The 19,551-nt window shown below is 45.5% G+C and overlaps 1 protein-coding gene across 2 annotated transcripts; it reads left to right on the top strand.

Moving 5' to 3' along the window:
* The first annotated feature begins 104 nt into the window (after positions 1–104).
* On the top strand, positions 105–18,844 carry grin1b (glutamate receptor, ionotropic, N-methyl D-aspartate 1b). 2 transcript variants are annotated; one of them, XM_057032698.1, is made up of 21 exons: positions 105–538; positions 1,154–1,410; positions 3,088–3,222; positions 4,403–4,579; positions 8,726–8,788; positions 9,509–9,606; positions 9,778–9,899; positions 12,368–12,542; positions 12,750–12,900; positions 13,040–13,126; positions 13,201–13,336; positions 13,794–13,921; positions 14,146–14,310; positions 14,403–14,521; positions 14,709–14,821; positions 14,898–15,046; positions 15,234–15,391; positions 15,472–15,633; positions 15,708–15,817; positions 16,263–16,408; positions 17,318–18,844. In XM_057032698.1, coding segments are annotated over exons 1-21 (2,718 nt in total). In that variant the 5' UTR covers positions 105–537; the 3' UTR covers positions 17,384–18,844. The 2 variants fall into 2 exon arrangements, with proteins under 2 accessions (XP_056888678.1, XP_056888680.1); XM_057032700.1 differs by lacking the exon at positions 8,726–8,788.
* The last annotated feature ends 707 nt before the right edge of the window (positions 18,845–19,551 follow it).

The following is a 19,551-nucleotide window of genomic DNA, read 5'->3' as shown; positions in this document are numbered from 1 at the left end:
TGGTTGTGTACGAGCGTGAAGAAGATGCATTCTCGGGGACGCGCACAGCTCTCGCCTGTGTGCTCGAGCGCGCATGGAGGGATCGAGCGTCAGATCCAAGGACGGAGCGCGAGACTGCGAGCTGCAGGTCATCTCCATCATCACCATCACATCATCATCAGTCCGCGAGCGTCGCGCGCCCAAACCGAACCACGGCCGAAGCGAGCAGCTTTGTCCGCGCTTCTCTTAAAATATGAACAAACATTTGTATTAATTATCTCATCGAATCCGGCAGAATCAACAGGACGCGATCAACAATGTCCGCGCGCATTTCTGTGAACCTCTGAACCAATCAACAAACGATTTTTAACCAATCAGAAAGTGAAGATTTGACGATCTTTAGAAGTCGTTGATCAAACCAAGCCAGGACACCCGCTGACGGTCGATGGAGAGACTGGGAACACTGGGAGGCTTCGCGTGATTTCAATAAATCTCAGCGGTGAAATAAGCAGGAGAGCACGCGACCGAACCAGAACCTGCAGCCCGACCAGCTGAAACAGTAAGACTTTTGTGAGCTTGAACACTCAGGGACACCTGACATTTCATCAATTACAACGTCATCTTCTGTAAAGAAAAGGGGGAACATGAAAATGAATTCAAAGTATGAATGTTGTGACGTCACTTTGTATACGTCACCAACCAGAGCTGCTAATGTCAATGCTAACATTGCTAATGTCACCTGCTGATGTATGAATAGCAACATGACAACTCAGGTCAATGTGTCCTCCTCAGCCACCGTAGGTCTCTGTCACGCTCCAGAGTGCTGTCTGTGTTCTCACCACTAGATGCTACTAAACCTTGCCCAATTGACCATCCAGTCTGGAATCTCCAGGCAGGAAATACTTTGATCGGGATTTTAAAGTTTCAGAATCAGTGACTTTAGAAGGAATTTTTGAATGTAAAATAAAGGCTGGACCATAAAATAAAAACTAGGAACATTCTATACATCGTGTTCCTAGAGTTCATATTTCAGGTAGATCAATATTTGGAAGAGCAGGTTTTGGGTCAATTCTTCTTGGTTCTGGGTCAATAATAACAGTTCACTCTGGATTAGCAGTAACAGGAAAGACAATGAGTCTAAAGCCCAGCTAACCCTTGTCTTTCCTGTCGCCAGTGGAAGTTCGTGGCGTGCTTCTTCTGGCCATCCTGCAGTGCTGCTCAGTTGCTCGCTGCGGCTGTGAACCTCGCCTGGTGAACATTGGCGCCGTTCTGAGCCAGAAACGCTATGAGCAGGTGTTCAAAGATGCAGTGAGCCAAGCCAACACACTGTACGGGAGAGACAAATTCAAGATGAATGCCATCTCTGTTACTCATAAACCCAATGCCATCCAGATGGCGCTGTCGGTCTGCGAGGACCTCATCTCCAACCAGGTGAGTCAGCTAACCGTTCCACCTGGATTGCACTTTGCTAGTCTAAACATGGACTAATGGCAATTGAAATCCTATAGCAGCTCCTCCTGGTTCAGTTTTTCTCAACTCTAGTCACAGCATCTGTAAGAGCCCATAGTCTGACCTCCGAACCCACAACAGGGGCAGGAAAAACTGCCTTTAACAGGGACAGGTGGAGAAAGGACTAGGAGAAGGGTGGAAAAAGAGCAGGACAGAGACAGACAGAGGAGGAAGAAAGAGAGCAATAGAGAGAGTAAAAAAAAGATTAGACATTCAAGCATTATCCATTCAGAAGCTGGAAACCAGTCAGGTGATCATGTCTCTGTACCCCGGCAGCCTCGACCTGTAGCACCATTGTGAAGATGATGCTAAATGAAGCTGCTCCTGTTCTAATTATTAGCATTATCTTAAGTAGTAAAATGACTAGCTATAGTTACTGACTGTAAACCTTCACTCCGAGGAAGGTTATCATCTTCATCTAAAGTAGAGGGATAGTCATCCTCCTGTACCTGGACAGGGAGCTGGTTCCACAGCAGGGGGCCTAATGGCTAAAGGCACGGCCACCCATTGTACTGTTAAAGGTTCTGGACCCAGCAGTAAACCAGCATTCTAAGAGCTGAGTGGTCTACTGGGATGATCTGATGTTAGCTTCTCCAGATATGATGGACCCTCTGAAGACCTAGAAGGTCAGGAGAAGGATTTTAGAAGCTATTCTGGATGTTATTCGCAGCCAAAGAAGAGAAACCAGTGCAGTCATGTGACCTCTTGTTAAATTAGCTGCAGCATCTTGGATCAGCTGTAAGTTCTGACAGAATTCTTCAGACCTTCTGATAACACAACAGTCCAACCTGGGAGAACAAATGCTGAAGAAGCAGATCATTCTGAGTCAGCCTGATCTGATGTTTGTAATGTTACACAAAAAAGGAGACCATTTATATAAGAGTTAAAGGTCAGATCCAGATCAAAGGTCACCCCAAAATTCCTCAGACAAAATAGAGGCCACAGAGATGATCCTCCAGAGTCATGATGAGATCAGCCAATCTGTTCCTGAGGAGTTCAGGAACAAAAACAAATTGCCTCAGTTTGGTCTGAGTGAGGAAGAAATAAATTTGAGACCATCCTGAAGTTTGACTGACCGTCCTGGTTCCTCTGGTGTCATAGACAAACACAGCTGAGTGTCTTCAGCATAGCTGTGAACATGTTCTCCTGCTGTTCACCAATGCTTCCTCAGGTAGGCAGGTAAAAAGAGAACAGGGCAGGTCCGAGTCCAGAACCTTGTGGAACTCCACGAGTAACCTATATTAAGAGGATACATCATGAAGAACCAAGTGGAATCAATCTGAGAATCTGACTTAAAGAAAACAAGTCACATGACACATGATGCAGAGAAACCAGTTCAAAGCAGTTTAAGCCCGGTTAGTTATGAAAAGAAGAGCTGTTCGTTTAAGAGTAGCTAGTTGTAGGTGTTTCACCTACAATCTAAAGATGGAGGACAGTTCCTCTTTTCGCTGGTTGAACCAAATTGGGCCCACCTGACAGCCCACTTGACCAGCTGTCAGATTACCAGTGAACAACTTTGCAACAGCATACACCCTCAGGATCACGTGTGTGCTGTTGCACTCACAGCAGATCTAACATATGTGCACACTTGTCCTGCAGGTTTACGCCATTCTGGTCAGCCACCCCCCTCAGTCCAATGACCACCTGACTCCCACACCCGTCTCCTACACTGCCGGTTTTTACCGGATCCCAGTGGTCGGCCTGACGACCCGTATGTCCATCTACTCTGACAAGGTAACATCATAACACCTGCTGACCCCTATCAAAGATTTCCTCCAGTTCTAACTCTAGCACTATCAGCTGACATTAGTTTAGCCTGCGATGACAGCTAAAGGAAACATCAGCTACACTAAAGAGCTACCTGTGTGACATAACCCATCTGTTACCCATGGGGCTATGCCGTAGTATCATGCAGAGTTGGAGGTCAAGATATGATGGATATTAGAGAAGAGCTAAATTCTGCCCAGGTCCAGCTTGGGTGTAATCTGACTTTCATAGGACTCTTCCCTGGACACTTCTGACGTCACACTGTCAACTCACATGACACAACCAGAGATTAAATAATATTACAGCATTCAACAGTTTGCGGAATCTCAGAATTCATTGGATTTTCATACCAGCAGACCTTTTATCCTCTGAGTGTTGGGGTTCTGGGTTGTGTCTGGCTTTGTCCTGCAGGGGGTGTTGTGGAGCACAATTGGTGGCAGCTGGCACTGCAGGCAGGCGCACCTGTAGGCAATTTACATCTTGCTGCCTATTTAAGCAGGTGGTGCCTGCCTGTCAGTGCTAGGTTGTCTGTTCGTCGTGTGATGGTGTCTGTTCGTCTTCCTCGACGTGTGCTGGGTGTTTGTTCAGGTTCCCTTGTCACGTGTTGGTGAGTTTTGGCTTCCCTCGTCGTGTGTTGGTGTTCTTTGTTTCCTGGAGGGCCACTCCTGTTCCCGAGTTTCCTGTTACCTGGAGGGCTGCTCCTGTTCCCTGTTACCTGGAGGGCTGCTCCTGTTCCCTGTTTCCTGGAGGGCCGCTACTGTTCCCGAGTTTCCTGTGCCCTGGAGGGGCGCTCCTGTTCCCGAGTTTCCTGTGCCCTGGAGGGCCGCTTCTGTTCCCGAGTTTCCTGTGCCCTGGAGGGCCGCTTCTGTTCCCGAGTTTCCTGTTGCCCTGGAGGGCCGCTTCTGTTCCCGAGTTTCCTGTTGCCCTGGAGGGCCGCTTCTGTTCCCGAGTTTCCTGTGGCCCCAGAGGGCCTTGTCTGTTCCCAGGTGCTCGGCAGTCCTGGAGGGTTGCCCTCGTGTTCCTTGTGTTGCCCCCCCCCGTAAATAAAACCTGTTGACCATTCTACCACTGTGTCCTGGCCTGTGTTCGGGTCCGGTACAACCCCCAATCGTAACACTGAGACTGTGATCTCTATATGGCCTTGCAGAGCATCCACCTGTCCTTTCTGCGGACCGTACCACCATACTCTCACCAGGCCCACGTCTGGTTTGACCTCATGAGAGAGTTCCGTTGGAACCACATCATCTTGATTGTCAGTGATGACCATGAGGGGCGAGCGGCCCAGAAGAAACTGGAGACGCTGTTAGAAGAGAGAGAGACCAAGGTACAGATACAAGACATAAGAAACATAATGCATGACAGATACAAGAGATACGACCGATACAAGACACATTGCAGATGCAGGAGACACAATCAAAACAGGAGACACGAGCCATAAGGCATAACATACAAGAGACACAGCCAACAGGAGACATGACGAATACAAGAGACACGACCAATACAAGACACATTACAGATACAAGAGACACGACGGATACAAGAGATACAACCGATACAAGAGACATGACAGACACAAGAAACACGAAACACGATAGATACAAGAGACACGACAGACATGAGACATAACAAATACAAGACACATGACAGATATAAGAGACACATCAGACATGAAAAATGACAGATACAAGAGACACGACCGATACAAGAGACACGAGAGACATGACAGACTTGAGACACGACCGATACAAGAGACATGACCAATACAAGAGACATGACCGATACAAGAGACACGAGAGACCTGAGACATGAGAGATACAAGAGACACGACAGATACATGAGACATGACAGACACAACAGATACAAGAGACACGACAGACAAAAATGTCCAGGTGAGCCTCCGGAGAGGTGGTGAAGCATCAGTAGGATCTGAGGATCTGACCTGGTTCCTGGTTTATGATCGATTGTTTGGTGAACGCGTGTTCAGCTAAAAGACGCCTCCTTAGTGAGAGCATCAGTCGCACATGTGATTCACAGACGTGTGTGTGAGGACGTCAACCTGAACACTTCTCTCTGTGATGACTCTACTATTTCTGTAACTTTGCTACAGAATTTCTGTACGTTTACTGCTCATACACATGCCCAGGATACACACACATATACACATACACACACACAGGCACCCCCCCCCCACACACACACACACAGTATGTCCTTAACTAATGTGTGTTTGGTGTGTTGCACAACCATTACAGTCATTTCACACCCTGATGTGTCTGCCTGTTAGCATCGATGCTACAGCTAGCATGCTAATCTCTCTGTCAGAGCTTTGATGTTAGCTGTAATACAGAACTCTTTCTTCTTCTTGTTCTGTTTTCTCTTTGGTCATGTGACTGCATTAGGATTTCCTATTGCCTTTTTCCCGATCAGGTCGATAATCAATCTCTGTTGCTGCTGGTCTTTGGCTGAGGCGTGTGGTTGATCCTTTTGTTGATCAGTACATGAAGGATGCCCCAGTGTATTCTGGGAAGGTTCTCCTACTTACACCCTGGGTGATGAGAGATCAGAGAATTGTTTTAAAGTTCACCTTTATGTTTGTTTGTTTTTTTGTCCAGTCAAATGATGACTTCACTTCTTGTTCTTTGCATCTGTCTGTCTCTCACTCCTTCATCTCATCTGTTCATCATCAGTGAAGAATGTCAGCACAGCACAAACACACCTGCAGCCTCCTGTCTGCAAACAGACGGACAGACAGATGCTATAGGAGGTTTGCTGATGTAATGCTAGCATGCTAAGCTATGGTTCTTCTGTTCCAGTAAAACCAGTAGAGGTGACATGTGAGGATTCCAGTTCTTGTAAGCCAGTGATTAATATTGGAGCGAGAAGCTCTGCAGCATCTGAATTAAACACATTCTGATGACATAATGATGTTGTTCACGTCACACCAGCAGCTTCTGCTGCATCAAACGTTGCTTTACTTTCAATCCTCAACACAAACCTGATCACTTCAGTTATCGAGAGGCTAATGCTGTCAGCCAACTAGCCAGCTTTAACTAAAGCATTTCTGACAATCTTGCTAAAGGCTATAGGGGCTACAAAAGACATTACATATTTGAGTGGAGTGCGACAATGCAAGTTCTAACAAATATGAAAAGAGAAATGACAGAATTTTTTTTTTGACACCCCAGAAAGAAGACAAGTGTAACATCCTGTCAACATGTGACTAAAAACATTTAAGACACATTTGACCCAGAATTCAGAGAAATAACAGGATAACAGAAATGGCTGTGATAAATATAGTTCAGTTCACTTCAAAAGCGTGTGTTTGGAAAGGCAGCGAGAGCGTGTTCATGCTGTAAATTTAATGAGATTAGCATTTGGAGCAGAGTTAGCAAAGCTCTAATGGGACATTCTGGCGCCACACTGGTTTAACGTCAGATAAAGTTTCAGGACAGCAGAGTCAGTTCAGCGCTAGGATCAAATCAAAGCTAAAGCTAACAGCAGACACAATTAGAAAGGAGCGAAAAAGAAACAGGATGAAAAGCTTTTTTAACAGAGAAACATTTGAGTGCCAATGTTAGCTCAGTTTTGGTAACAGAGTAACACCATCTGATGGCTTAAATCTACAGAAGCTTTTGGCTGTCATGGGAGAAAAGACATTTTGGATTACCATTACATTATAATATGATAATTGTATTTAATATTAATAAGAAGCTGTTGTTGCCATGGGACATCTCTGTCCAATGTGTCCAGCTTCAACACATTTAATGTTGGGAAAATTGATCCTGTAACAAGAGCTGATCAAGAAGTGCTACTCCGGTTCTGAGCTACTCAAGAATCTCATCACTGTCATACCTAAGACATGAGATACGAGCTAATGTATACATTAGCTTGTGTATTGGCTTTGTTCTTGAATAAAAAGATTGGATATTTAAATAATTAATTGTGTGTTGTAAGCCGGTGTGCCAGTATTCTGTATCATAGCAGTTGCGGCAACATCCACAATTTCCTTCTGCCGCGACAGCAAACATGCTTCCATTCTCGTCCATCAGCATGATTATTGGAATAAATTTATGACATCTGTCTTCACAGCTAAGTGTAAACTCAGCTGATCAAAGACAGATTCTCTCCGAGAGTCCAGCTGCAGACTTGCATCCTGACTTAAAACCCTGTTGACACGTTTGGTCAAAGTGGTTTTGGGGTGGGTTTATATTTAATTAACATTGTACCAAAAAAACATTTGTTTCACACTTTTTTCACACACAGATTTTCTCTATACTTTATTCACAGAATTTAGCACAATTACACCGGAGTATTATATCACAGTCAAACAGGGTGTAAACTCCAATTCCACACAAAGCATTTCAAAATAAAATCCATGTTTTTCACTTTAGAGGATTTGAATTTAAATGGAGTTCTTCTTGTTCTTGTAACTGTCATCAGACAGTTTACAGCAGCTTCTGCAGCTTTAACCTCCCCAGAAAACTGACATGTTATACATTTTGAAGTTAGTAAACCTCTAAAATGAGTGGAGTCAATCATGATGAAACATTTCATGATAATTATGACAAAAAACAACTTGAGCGCCCTAGCAACCCGTAACCCTAGCAACCGATGCATCACTTTAACACAGCCCACCCACATATGTAACCTACGACCCACATACAACTGAGCGCGGCGAAACTCCCTTGAGTAAAAGGGCAACATACAATCTTTGTTTTGAATGTTCAAATTGTCACCTAGTGGTTGGCCGTCCATGCGTAGAAACCCCAAAGACAAAAGCTGCTGCTGTCAAATTGAGAGAACGTCAGAAGCCTTTAGGAGACAAAGGAAAGAAGATGAGACAGACGGGCAGACAGTGTCCGATAGATGGCCAGACAGGTGTCGGACAGACAGGTGTCGGACAGACGGGCAGACCGGTGTCAAACAGACAGGCAGACAGATGTCAGACAGGTGGGTAGACAGGTGTCGGACAGGCAGACAGGTGTCAGACAGATGGGTAGACAGGTGTCAGACAGACAGGTGACAGGCAGACAGGTGACAGGCAGACAGATGTCAAAAAGACTGGCAGACAGATGTCAGAAAGACTGGCAGACAGATGTCAGAAAGACAGGCAGACAGGTGTCAGACAGACAGGCAGACAGATGTCAGAAAGACTGGCAGACAGATGTTAGACAGCCGGTCAGACATGTGTCAGACAGACGGGCAGACAGGTGAAGGACAGATGTGCAGACATATGTGAAACAGATGGGCTGACAGGTGTCAGAGAGACGGGCAGACATGCGTCAAAGAGACGGGCAGACAGGTGTCAGACAGACTGGCAGACAGGTGTGTCGGCGGCTCCTGGCACCGGTACTCTGATGGGAAACAGGAAGCAGGCGTTGTGTGTCATGTGAAGTGTGCTGCTGCGTGTTCTCTGCGTGTCATTAATTTTGTGTGTCTGCGTGTTCTCTCTGTGCACATCAACCATCAGACTAAAAACAGGAACTATGAAAACCTCGACCAACACAACTTTGACTTCAGGAGAACACCCAAGGTATAAACATGCATGGTCACATGATGCACGCCGCCCAACCAATCTCTGAACTCGTCCAATAGTAGCCAAGCACCGTTCAGCCCCGCCCTCCTAGAATCCGCCCCTGGCTCCAGAGATACTGTTATCCTGGTGGCTCGTCTTTTCTCCACCATCCTTTATTTTTTTGGTTTCTCATGATTACTGTATTGGGAATGGTTTCCACCCACAGGAGAGATGCCCTTCCTCCTGCTCTTCCTCCTCCTCCTCAGAGTTGCATGCAACCAGGCCCAGGTGTGGCATCAACTACAGATCAGAGGAACCACCCACTAGGATTGTCCCTCCCCCCTCCTTCCACCTATTCTCCACTTTATTTTGGTTTGTGGTTGCATCAGCGCTCTCTAAAATGCACGTTCCTGATTGGTTGGTTGACTGGAGTCTCCGTTTGCATGACCCACCACGCACAACCTTTTTCTCCTCCTTTAGAGCTTAAATTTTCAGTTTTCTTTGAGTTTAGCAAGGCAGCACTTTTTGTCTCCATTTTTGGCCCCACCCCCACGTCCTGTGGTAGCGTGGGTGATGAGGAGCATGGTCGAGGGGGGGTGGGGGGGTGTTCTGGGGAGATCTTGTGTTTGGGATGGGGAATGGGCTCTGTTGGACTGAAGCTAACGGTGTGTCTCCTATGACCTGTTCTGCCATAATTATCAATGTCCCGTCATGTGACCTGCCGCCTTGGTCCACCAGGCTGAGAAGGTTCTGCTCTTCAGCCAGGACACCAACCTGACATCTCTGCTGCTGGAGGCTAAAGACCTGGAGGCCCGAGTCATCATCCTCTCTGCCAGGTTAGTATGTTGAGCACTATGAGTACAACCAGAAGGGCGCAGACATGAGGTCCTCCTCTCCTCCTGTTAGAATATTTGAAACCTTCCAGAAGATGCTCAGGTGTTTGTGCATCAGTACAGTCAACAAGTGTTCTGATTGATTTCCTGTTTACCTGTTGTGCATATTTGCAGCGAGGATGAGGCAGCTGGTGTCTACAGAGCTGCCCGTCAGCTCAACATGACCGGCTCCGGTTACGTCTGGCTGGTTGGAGAAAGAGAGATGACAGGAAAAGCTCTGACTGAAGCTCCAGATGGTACATCTTCTTCCGGTTCCTCTCCTTACTCATCCAACTGTTATTGTTTCCTCTTCTTCTTTTCTTCTCGGCTCTGGAGATTCCTGTTCCTCAGCTCTGCTTCCACCCACTGGTCTGATATACTGTGTGCTGCAGTGCACCATTTCTACCACCAGAGGTCTCTGTTGCAGGACACAAAGGCAAACGGCTCATGTGATCACTTCTCAAAGTTTTCTAATGGATAGAATTACTTCAGCAGCTTAATGTTACAGCCAACATGAGCAGTAGCAGCAAGAGGTCGTGCAAACGACGTTCACCACAGCATCACTGAGAGACCCTGAGAGCTGTTTAGTTAACACAATCAGGAAATCCTAAATATGATGGTGTGATGTACAATTATTTATTGCTGCTCAAAAACAGTCTAGAGACTAATGGTCCAATTGTTATTGTCTGATGTAAACCAATCACCATTAATCAGACAGCATGACCCACTGTAGTAAAGCTAATACAAGACAAAATGGCATTTAAGACAGTGAGTGTTCACACGAGCTAACGTGAGCAATAATGGGCCAATGTAAGCTAACATTAGCTAACATAAAGTCATGGAAGCTAGGATACCTGTGTCATGTGACGCAGACACCGTGTAGCGTGCTACTGTTCCTGTTGAACAGACTTGGATGGAAACATGGCTGCCTCCTCTTCTCTATGCTTTGATGAAGGAGCTCCTCCTCTTCATCGCTCTGGTCTGCTGTGTTTCTATGGTATCTTCTTCTCTGGTTGAACGTTTAAACATCTGAAACAGGAAGTGACATGTTTAAAGGTTTTAACCAGCTTCCTCTCTTCAAATATGTCTAACATCTTTTTATTTGTCTCATTTTTATAGTGTGTGTCGTCTGCCCACCCGTCTTGCAGCAGCAGCCAGTAATGTGCTGTTTTTTGGGGGGTGGGGTTAAGCACTGTTTATGTTTGATGTGTATGTGGGGGGGGGGGTCTGAAGAGAGCTAATGTTACTACCATAACCACGATGTGTGTCTGAAGCTACACTGGTAAGATGTTTTCTGATTCCTGCTTGATGCCTTTTGCCTGTTGCCATTGGTTAGAATAGGCCACACCCACCGCAACATCTAGCGTGTGTGTGTGTGTGTGTGTGTGTGTGTGTGCGCGTGTGTGTATGTGTGTTGGGGGAGGGCTTAGCCAATTGGATCAGTCAACCAATGTGAGGCAGCAGAGATGGAGCCGTTCTAGCCAAAACAATTCCTAAAAAAATTTGTCCTCCAGGTTCCTCTGTGTGGCTCCTGGCTCTGTTGCGCCGCTCTTTAATCTGCTGAGTCATTGTTGCTGAGACATTGGTGTGCAGCAGCTGTTTGTCTCTGCAGCGACCAGCCATCACTTTATCGGCTGCTTCACACTAAAAACAATCCGGCATAGCATTGTGGCATTGCTCACATGCAGGTATTGCAAGTTCCTCCTGTTCCACGTAAAGGACTTTGATGAACATCAGAGAATGTTAGGTAGATGACCAAGGTGCCACTCATCTTCCTAACATTCTCTGATGTTCATCAAAGTTCTTCCTGTTCCACGTAAAGGACTTTGATGAACATCTGTTGCTTCTGTTGCTTTGGTTGTTTTTAGTTGCTGAAACAGCCGATCAGACTGTGGCAGGATTTTGAAGATGTTCCTTTTCACGCAGGTGTTGTTTGTCACGTGTCATGTGTCTGAGGAATAAGCAACATGGTGACAGTAAGCAACAAGCTCAGGCCCTGTTTACAGAACCTTTTCAGAATTCAATGCAATATGCTGTAGTATACGTATCAGACCAGCAGATAGAGGCCATGAACCAAATATTCATATGCATAGAAAGAAGCACGTGATCACAACAGTCAACATTTTTGTGAACAGTATTTTAATGGTGAGCTTTCCAGTGGACTGCTGACAAGGTGGCATAGCCTCTACGAGCAACCTTGAATGATAAAACTAAAAAAAAACGTACAAACTACTCACGCTAACTTAGTAGCCTGCAGCTTTAGCACCCGAAATTATTGAAGATGATCTATGTTGGGTTTGCGCAATCATGGACATGGCAGCTTCCTCAAATGGCTCCCGGCCAGAACTCATTTTTCTATTGTTTTGTTGTCAGGCCTTTTCATGTAAACAGGGCCTCAAAGTTGCAACTTAAAATATGAGAGAAACAACAAAGTTCAGAAGGTCACAGTGACGCCGTCCTGAGAGACAAACAGTCAACTCCCAGCATGTACTGTGGTTTGGAAGGGGGGAGTTTAATTTGTATTTAGGATTTTACCAAAGTATATATTTAAACTTTATAGCATCACCATGAAAGATTTTAAATTTAGTGTGTGTGTGTTTGTGTGTGTGTGCGCGCGTGCCTGCATCTGTGTGTGCGTGTGTGTGTGTCTGTGCCTGCCTGTGTGTGTGTGTGTGTGTGTGGTGTGTGTGTGTGTGTGCGTGCGTGGGTGCGTGTGTGTGTGTAGGCTTGCTGGGTCTCCAGTTGATTAATGGTAAAAACGAGTCGGCACATATCGCGGACGCTGTGGCGGTGGTGGCTCAGTCTCTACAGGAGCTTTTTGAGAAGGAGAACATCACAGAACCTCCTCGCGGTTGTGTGGGGAACACCAACATCTGGAGAACAGGCCCGCTCTTCAAACGGTCAGAACAGAACCAGACTGAACATCAGTCCTCAGGGTGATGCTGTATGCTCACTGGCATCACCATCTCCACCATCATCATCATCACTATCATCACTGTGCTAACGCTGAGACGATTCCACAGTGTGTCTAACATGGATGCAGGAGCAGTCGGAAGACCATCTGCAGCTTGTGACCTAAATTTGCTGCTCTCTCATTGGCTCTCCAGGGTGCTAATGTCATCCAAGTACCCTGATGGTTTGACGGGTCGTATCGAGTTCAATGATGATGGCGACCGGCGCTTCGCCACCTACAGCATCCTCAACTACCAGCAAAAGCCCAGTCGCCTCGTCCAGGTCGGAGTCTTCAATGGATCGCAGGTAAAGAACCGTCTGTACCTCCAGGACCACCTTTCCAGACTGACACTAATACGATGTGTTTGTGTGTATGTGTGTGTTTGTGTTTGTGTTTGTGCGTGTGTGTGGGCCGGGGGTTGCGTGAGTGTGTGCGCATGTGTAGGTTGTGATTAATCCTCAGAGGAAGATCATCTGGCCTGGAGGAGAGCTGGAGAAACCAGTGGGATACCAGATGTCAACAAAACTGAAGGTGAAGTGGCTTTGCTTGTCCTTCCTGTTGCTCGTCTGCGTCCATTTGTCCTGAAGGTCTGTACGTGTGTCCAGATCGTCACCATTCACCAGGAGCCATTTGTTTATGTCAAACCTACAAAGTCTGACGGGACATGTAAAGAGGAGTTCACCGTCAATGGAGTCCTAATCAAGAAGGTCATCTGCACTGGACCTAATGGCACCATTCCAGGTACACACCTACACACACACACTCACCGTGCACACTAGTAAACTGTGCCAAGTGCGCACATTTCCACTTGTTTAAGTTGATGCAAACCTGCATGAGGATGTGAACTCCAGCCTGTGGCGTGAATCCAGTGATAAATGCCAAAGTTTTCACTTGGCCTAAGCAGAATATTCAAGTTTTCAGGAGAAGTGGTGAGCCTGACCTCGACCTTCAGGCTCGTAGCTCCCTCTTTAGAGGTGTGCTTGGTAGGGGCGGTCACACATGCGCACGAGCACAGTCACGTACGAGCCGAGGTCATTACATATGAACCACCGCCTCACGTGGTCGATAAATATTAATATTTTGAAAAATTAACCTGAAGTAAAACAGTCATTCAAGTGAGGATGACAGACATCTCATTCTTTAGTCTGTAGACGATATGTAGAGCTACAAGTCACCAATGAAATGATTGTGTGTGCAGGTCAGCCCATTGTCCCTCAGTGTTGCTATGGTTTCTGCATCGACCTTCTCATCAAGCTGGCAATGAGCATGAACTTCACCTATGAGGTTCACTTGGTGGCTGATGGGAAGTTTGGTACCCAGGAGCGAGTAAGTGTTCAAATCAGATGGCTAAGGAACATCTCACCATTTCAGTGTTTCTTCTTATGTAGTGATTTATTAGTAGTTCTATGCACTCCTGCCATGATTCAGGATTATTGCCACGGTAACACCCTTACTTCCCTGTCTCTGACCTCGCTGAGCCCAAGAAACCTTTATGACAACTCTCTCTCTGCTCTGATCATCAGTGTGTCTCCTGGTGTTTACTCCTGCAGGTGAACAACAGTAACAAGAAGGAGTGGAATGGAATGATGGGGGAGCTGTTGGGTGGTCTGGCAGATATGATTGTTGCTCCCCTCACCATCAACAACGAGCGCGCTCAGTACATCGAGTTCTCCAAACCCTTCAAGTATCAGGGGCTCACCATCCTTGTCAAGAAAGTGAGGTTCAGATGAACCCCAGGAGGTTTTCTACATGTCCATCAGAAGGAAAACAAATGTCTTACCTTCTGTGTCTGTGTGTGTGTGCACAGGAAATCCCTCGCAGCACTCTGGACTCATTCATGCAGCCGTTCCAGAGCACGCTGTGGCTGTTGGTCGGTCTGTCGGTCCACGTGGTGGCAGTGATGCTTTACCTATTAGACCGGTTCAGGTCAGTGTCAGGCCACTCAGTAACAAGGAGCACAAGTCCTTAACATTAAACTAAAGGTGTGTGTGTGTGTGTGTGTGTGTGTGTGTGTGTGTGCGTGTGCGTGTGCGTGTGCGTGTGTGTGGGGGGGGGGTTGGGTTGGGTTTTTCTGTGTGGGGTTGGGTGTGTCTGTGTGCACATGTGTGTGCAGCCCATTTGGAAGGTTTAAAGTCAACAGTGAAGAAGAAGAAGAAGATGCCCTCACCCTGTCCTCTGCCATGTGGTTTTCATGGGGAGTACTGCTTAATTCTGGGATAGGAGAAGGTAGGTGTGACGTCAGAGGAGATGAGATGTTCAGCAGTTCAACCGAACATCTGTTTCACTGTCTGTGTGTCTGCAGGAGCTCCCAGGAGTTTCTCAGCGAGGATTCTGGGTATGGTGTGGGCAGGGTTTGCTATGATCATCGTAGCTTCCTATACTGCCAACTTGGCAGCCTTCCTGGTGTTGGACCGACCTGAGGAGCGCATCACTGGCATCAATGACCCCAGGGTGTGACATCACATCACAAGCCTTTGTTCCTCAGCTCTTCATCTTCATCAAGTCATCTGAATCATCACCACCATCATCATCATCATCAGAGCATTTATGTCTGTTTTCAGGAAATGACAGGAAATGTGTGTTTGAGGTGAAGCTTCTTTGTCTGTTTGCTGGAACTCTTTCTTCTCACACGTTTCAGCTGCGGAACCCATCAGATAAGTTCATCTATGCCACAGTGAAGCAGAGTTCGGTGGATATCTACTTTAGGCGACAGGTGGAGTTGAGCACCATGTACCGCCACATGGAGAAACACAACTACGAGAGCGCTGCTGAGGCTATCCAGGCTGTCCGAGATAAGTAGGTTCTTCACTATGGGAACATTGTTTCCTGCGGGCCTTAGCTGTAGGTGAGACTCATGGAATGTCCTCCCCCCACAGCAAGCTTCACGCCTTCATCTGGGACAGCGCCGTGTTGGAGTTTGAAGCATCACAGAAGTGTGATCTTGTGACCACAGGAGAGCTGTTCTTCCGCTCTGGATTCGGAATTGGGATGAGGAAAGACAGTCCATGGAAACAGAATGTTTCTCTGGCCATTCTTAGGTATATGTGCTGCCATTCTGGTTGTAATCTGATTGGTTGGACAACCTCCCTTAACTTTCATCGATTCTTCTCAGCTCTCATGAGAACGGCTTCATGGAGGACCTGGACAAGACATGGGTCCGGTATCAAGAGTGTGACTCGAGGAGCAACGCCCCTGCTACCCTGACCTTTGAGAACATGGCCGGTACGAAACCACTGCTACTTTTCTGTTGCTCTAGTTTAGGATTGGAAACCACCTAAAGATCAAAGTTTTTTGGTCATGCCCAGACCAAACCTGTATCACACCAATTTGTTGGGCACACAAAGGTTCAGAGATGGGTGGGGCCTTCAATCGTTGATCCTTTACACAAATGGGGTTTACCATTCAGTCCCGAGTTAACAGCTAATTTAAACCCAAAGGGATGATTCAGTTCCACGCTAATGAACAGCTTTGATCTCACACCGAGTCTTCAGATCTATGATAGAGGAAAGCCGAGTCTGCTGCATTTAAAAGATTTGAATTCAAGATTCAAGATTCAAGATGTACTTTATTAATTGAAGAAATTGTCTCTGTAGTCATCGCAAAACTTAAACCAAAGGTGAAAACGTGAAAGTAGTAGCTGTGTTGAGGCCTTACCTGTCCTCCTCAGGTGTGTTCATGCTGGTTGCTGGGGGCATCGTCGCTGGGATCTTCCTCATCTTCATCGAGATTGCATACAAACGACATAAAGATGCTCGCAGGAAACAGATGCAGCTGGCCTTCGCTGCTGTAAACGTGTGGAGGAAGAACCTGCAGGTACTCCTGGTTTCTGCTGCTGTTTTATTCTGCTTCTATTCTCAGGAAGGTAGACATGCACCATGTAAATGTTGTCATAAGGTAACATCAACAAACTCGATTACACACACACACACACACACACACATACACACATGCTGTTATCTATTGTAGGATAGGAAAAGAGCCCAAACTGAAAAGCTCCTCAAAGTCATTGAATTTGACATCTGAAACTCTGCCGTTATAGTCATGTGACCATTATCTCTGAGGTCAGAGGTCACTCTACCCTAACCACCTCACCATGTTGGGAGTTTAGATTTAGTCAACATGTCATGGTTTGCACCATGCAGAGAGAATTTGATGGACATGATATTTCTGATCTGATCAGTTATTGACAGCTTGAGTGCTTAATGACTCATAAGCTCTTTGTCCTGTCTTCTTCATCCTCCCCTCATCTGTCCATCAGCTCTCCCGCACAATCTCTTGCTCTAATAGAACAAAGTAGTTGTATAACCCTGACTGTCACCTTGTCCACTGTCTCCCAGTGTTTCCCATTGTCTCCCAGTGTCTACCAGTGCAAGTGAATGCTCTTTAAATGATGCTGGTTGGGGTTATTAGTATAAATGATGACATTTAAGTGTAAATGTCTCTCTTCATTGAGAGACTTTGTTTCACCCCAGAACTTGAAGTCCTTGCTAGCACTGATTTAGCACTGAAATGCTACTTCAAGCTCACAAGCTTTATTGAAACTCAAACTTTTTCCTGCAGTAAGTCAATAGCGTCACACTAATAGAGAATCAAAATGTTTAAAATGTCGGTCAGGACGCCTGAGGCTCCACCTTCTCAGTCCCACTGACTTCAATACAAACATGTTGAGTCAGGAATTAAAAACATCTTTTCGTCACTGTTATTCTGTCTGTGTCTGTGTAGCCGTACCCGACCGACATCACCGGGCAGCTCAACCTATCAGATCCCTCCGTCAGCACCGTGGTCTGAAACCAGAGAGATCCACAGCTGCTGGACCCTGCGCGTGCACGCACACACGCACACACACACACACACACACACACACACACAAACATACTCACGCACACACAACACACATGGGTGGACGCACACACACACAAACTGTCACTCACGAACACACGCACATACACTCACACATTCTCAAACACACACATTTACACATTGATGTGGTTTATTTTGATTTTGACCTTTTTCCTGTTAAACCTCAGTGGAAACTCCAGATCAGACCTGGAGATCATGATTGATATTTGTTCGTTGATTCATCTGATTCAGCTCTTGTGCATCACTAATCTCACCGATGGGGGCTCATTTAAGTGAATTCAACTTTATAGTTTCATCTGATTTAGTTATTTAGTACTGCAGCACTAAGTGTTTATATGCATTTCTAAGTATTTGATAGTATTTAACTAATAAGTATTTCAGTGTTTATCAATTTTGCACATCATTCTTTGCCACCTGCAGTTTTATATTACCTTTAAAGGATTTTGTTAACTTTTGGTTTTCCTTGAAGCTGAGACTCCGCCCACAGTCCCCAACACTAACTGGAGTAAACTGGTTGTTCAGATGGTAGTGCTAATAATGACAACAATAATAATACTTTATTATTGTCATTATTATATTTTGTTCATTTCAAAGTCAACTTTTATATGTTTTGATTTTTACATTTTGACAGCAAAAATGTGAAGTATGTAAATTATGTTATTGTATTCACTATAAAAAATGTATTTCGAAAACTGAAGATGTTAGACAAATGGTATATTTCATGGTAATGTCCTGTGACCTTCATAATAAAAGCAGTGTTTCAGGGTTGGGGTTTTTTTTTTTTTTTTGAGGGTGTTAAGAGCCATAAAATGCTATTGATTGCTGTGACCCGGGTTATTGAGCCTGACACGTTTATGGGCAGCTGTGACATCACTTCCTGTGCTGGACTGTTTCTTGTCTGATCAATCAGCTTTTCTGAAGACGTCTGCAGAAAACAGGTTCCAGTTTGTTTGAAACCAGTGATTGCTTTAGTCACAACAGTTTGACCAGGTGGTTCATGACAAAAATGCAACAAAACAAACAGGAAGGTTTTCTTCACATCTTTTAAAACTCGGTGTTTGGCAGTGGTTCTGCATCTGATCCTCTTATCATGATGTCATAAATATTTACATGTGGGAAATGCTGGCTCCACCCCCTGGTCTTTAGGTGATGATGATGTCACATGTCTGTGCAGATTAACTTTGACCTGTTTCTGTCCCTGTAGCATTCTGTCACATTGACATGTGTGTTTCTATTTTTATGTTCCAAACAAGAAGTGACATCAGTGTAGGTAGAGCTTCATGTTCTGGTTCTAAATAATATCAAAAGAGCTTATTTGTGGTGCCACATCAACGTCTACATATATTCGAATAATGTTCAAAAATAAAGACTTTTAAAGTTCCGGTCTGAGTCTCAGCTTCTTGTCTCCTTTGGAGCCACCTTTGTTCTGGACATGTTCTGCTTCTATTTACTGCTTCAGAAGCTCAGATGAGAAAAAACTGCATGGGAGGAAAGAACAGTTGTGTGTATGGTAGTTCTGATTCAAGCTGTTATTTCTCATAGTCTCAGGTTATACATTATGTTTTACTGTAAATGTTTGTCATGCTGCTGGAGCTTTGAGAGGATGGGTGTGATGAAGATCACCTCCTCCTGAAAGAGGAGCTGCTGCATGGAATGTGGACAGAACATGGTCTTATTGGAACATGGTTTTAAAGAACTGGTTTACTCTACTAGTGGTGCTGAAGGTAAGCAGCAGAGCACTACGGTCCCAGGTTCTTCTTAGCCCCTGGCTGCCTGGATTTATTTACAGTGATATAAACAGTTCAGTAATTTGTCTTTTTGGATTCAAACAGAAGATAAATATATCATTCTGGTCAGCGTTGGAACAGAAGAACTTGAAAAGGTGCAGGTGAACGTTAGAACACAGTCCGGGCTCAGACTGCTGTATTTCACAAACCTGCCACGAGGCGGAGACAAATCCTCTATGTATGAGAGAAGGCTTCAATGGACCACCTCCGCTGAACAGAACCAGAGTGTCTCGGCAGGTCCATGGCTGAACATGTGTGCTTCACATTCAGAGAACTTTCTCCATGATTTGATCAGTGATGATGATGATG

Source organism: Takifugu flavidus, chromosome 5, assembly GCF_003711565.1.
Source record: "Takifugu flavidus isolate HTHZ2018 chromosome 5, ASM371156v2, whole genome shotgun sequence".
Taxonomy (NCBI): domain Eukaryota; kingdom Metazoa; phylum Chordata; class Actinopteri; order Tetraodontiformes; family Tetraodontidae; genus Takifugu; species Takifugu flavidus.
The sequence above is the reverse complement of the archived record's forward strand: the minus strand, read 5'-3'. Positions and strand labels throughout refer to the sequence as shown.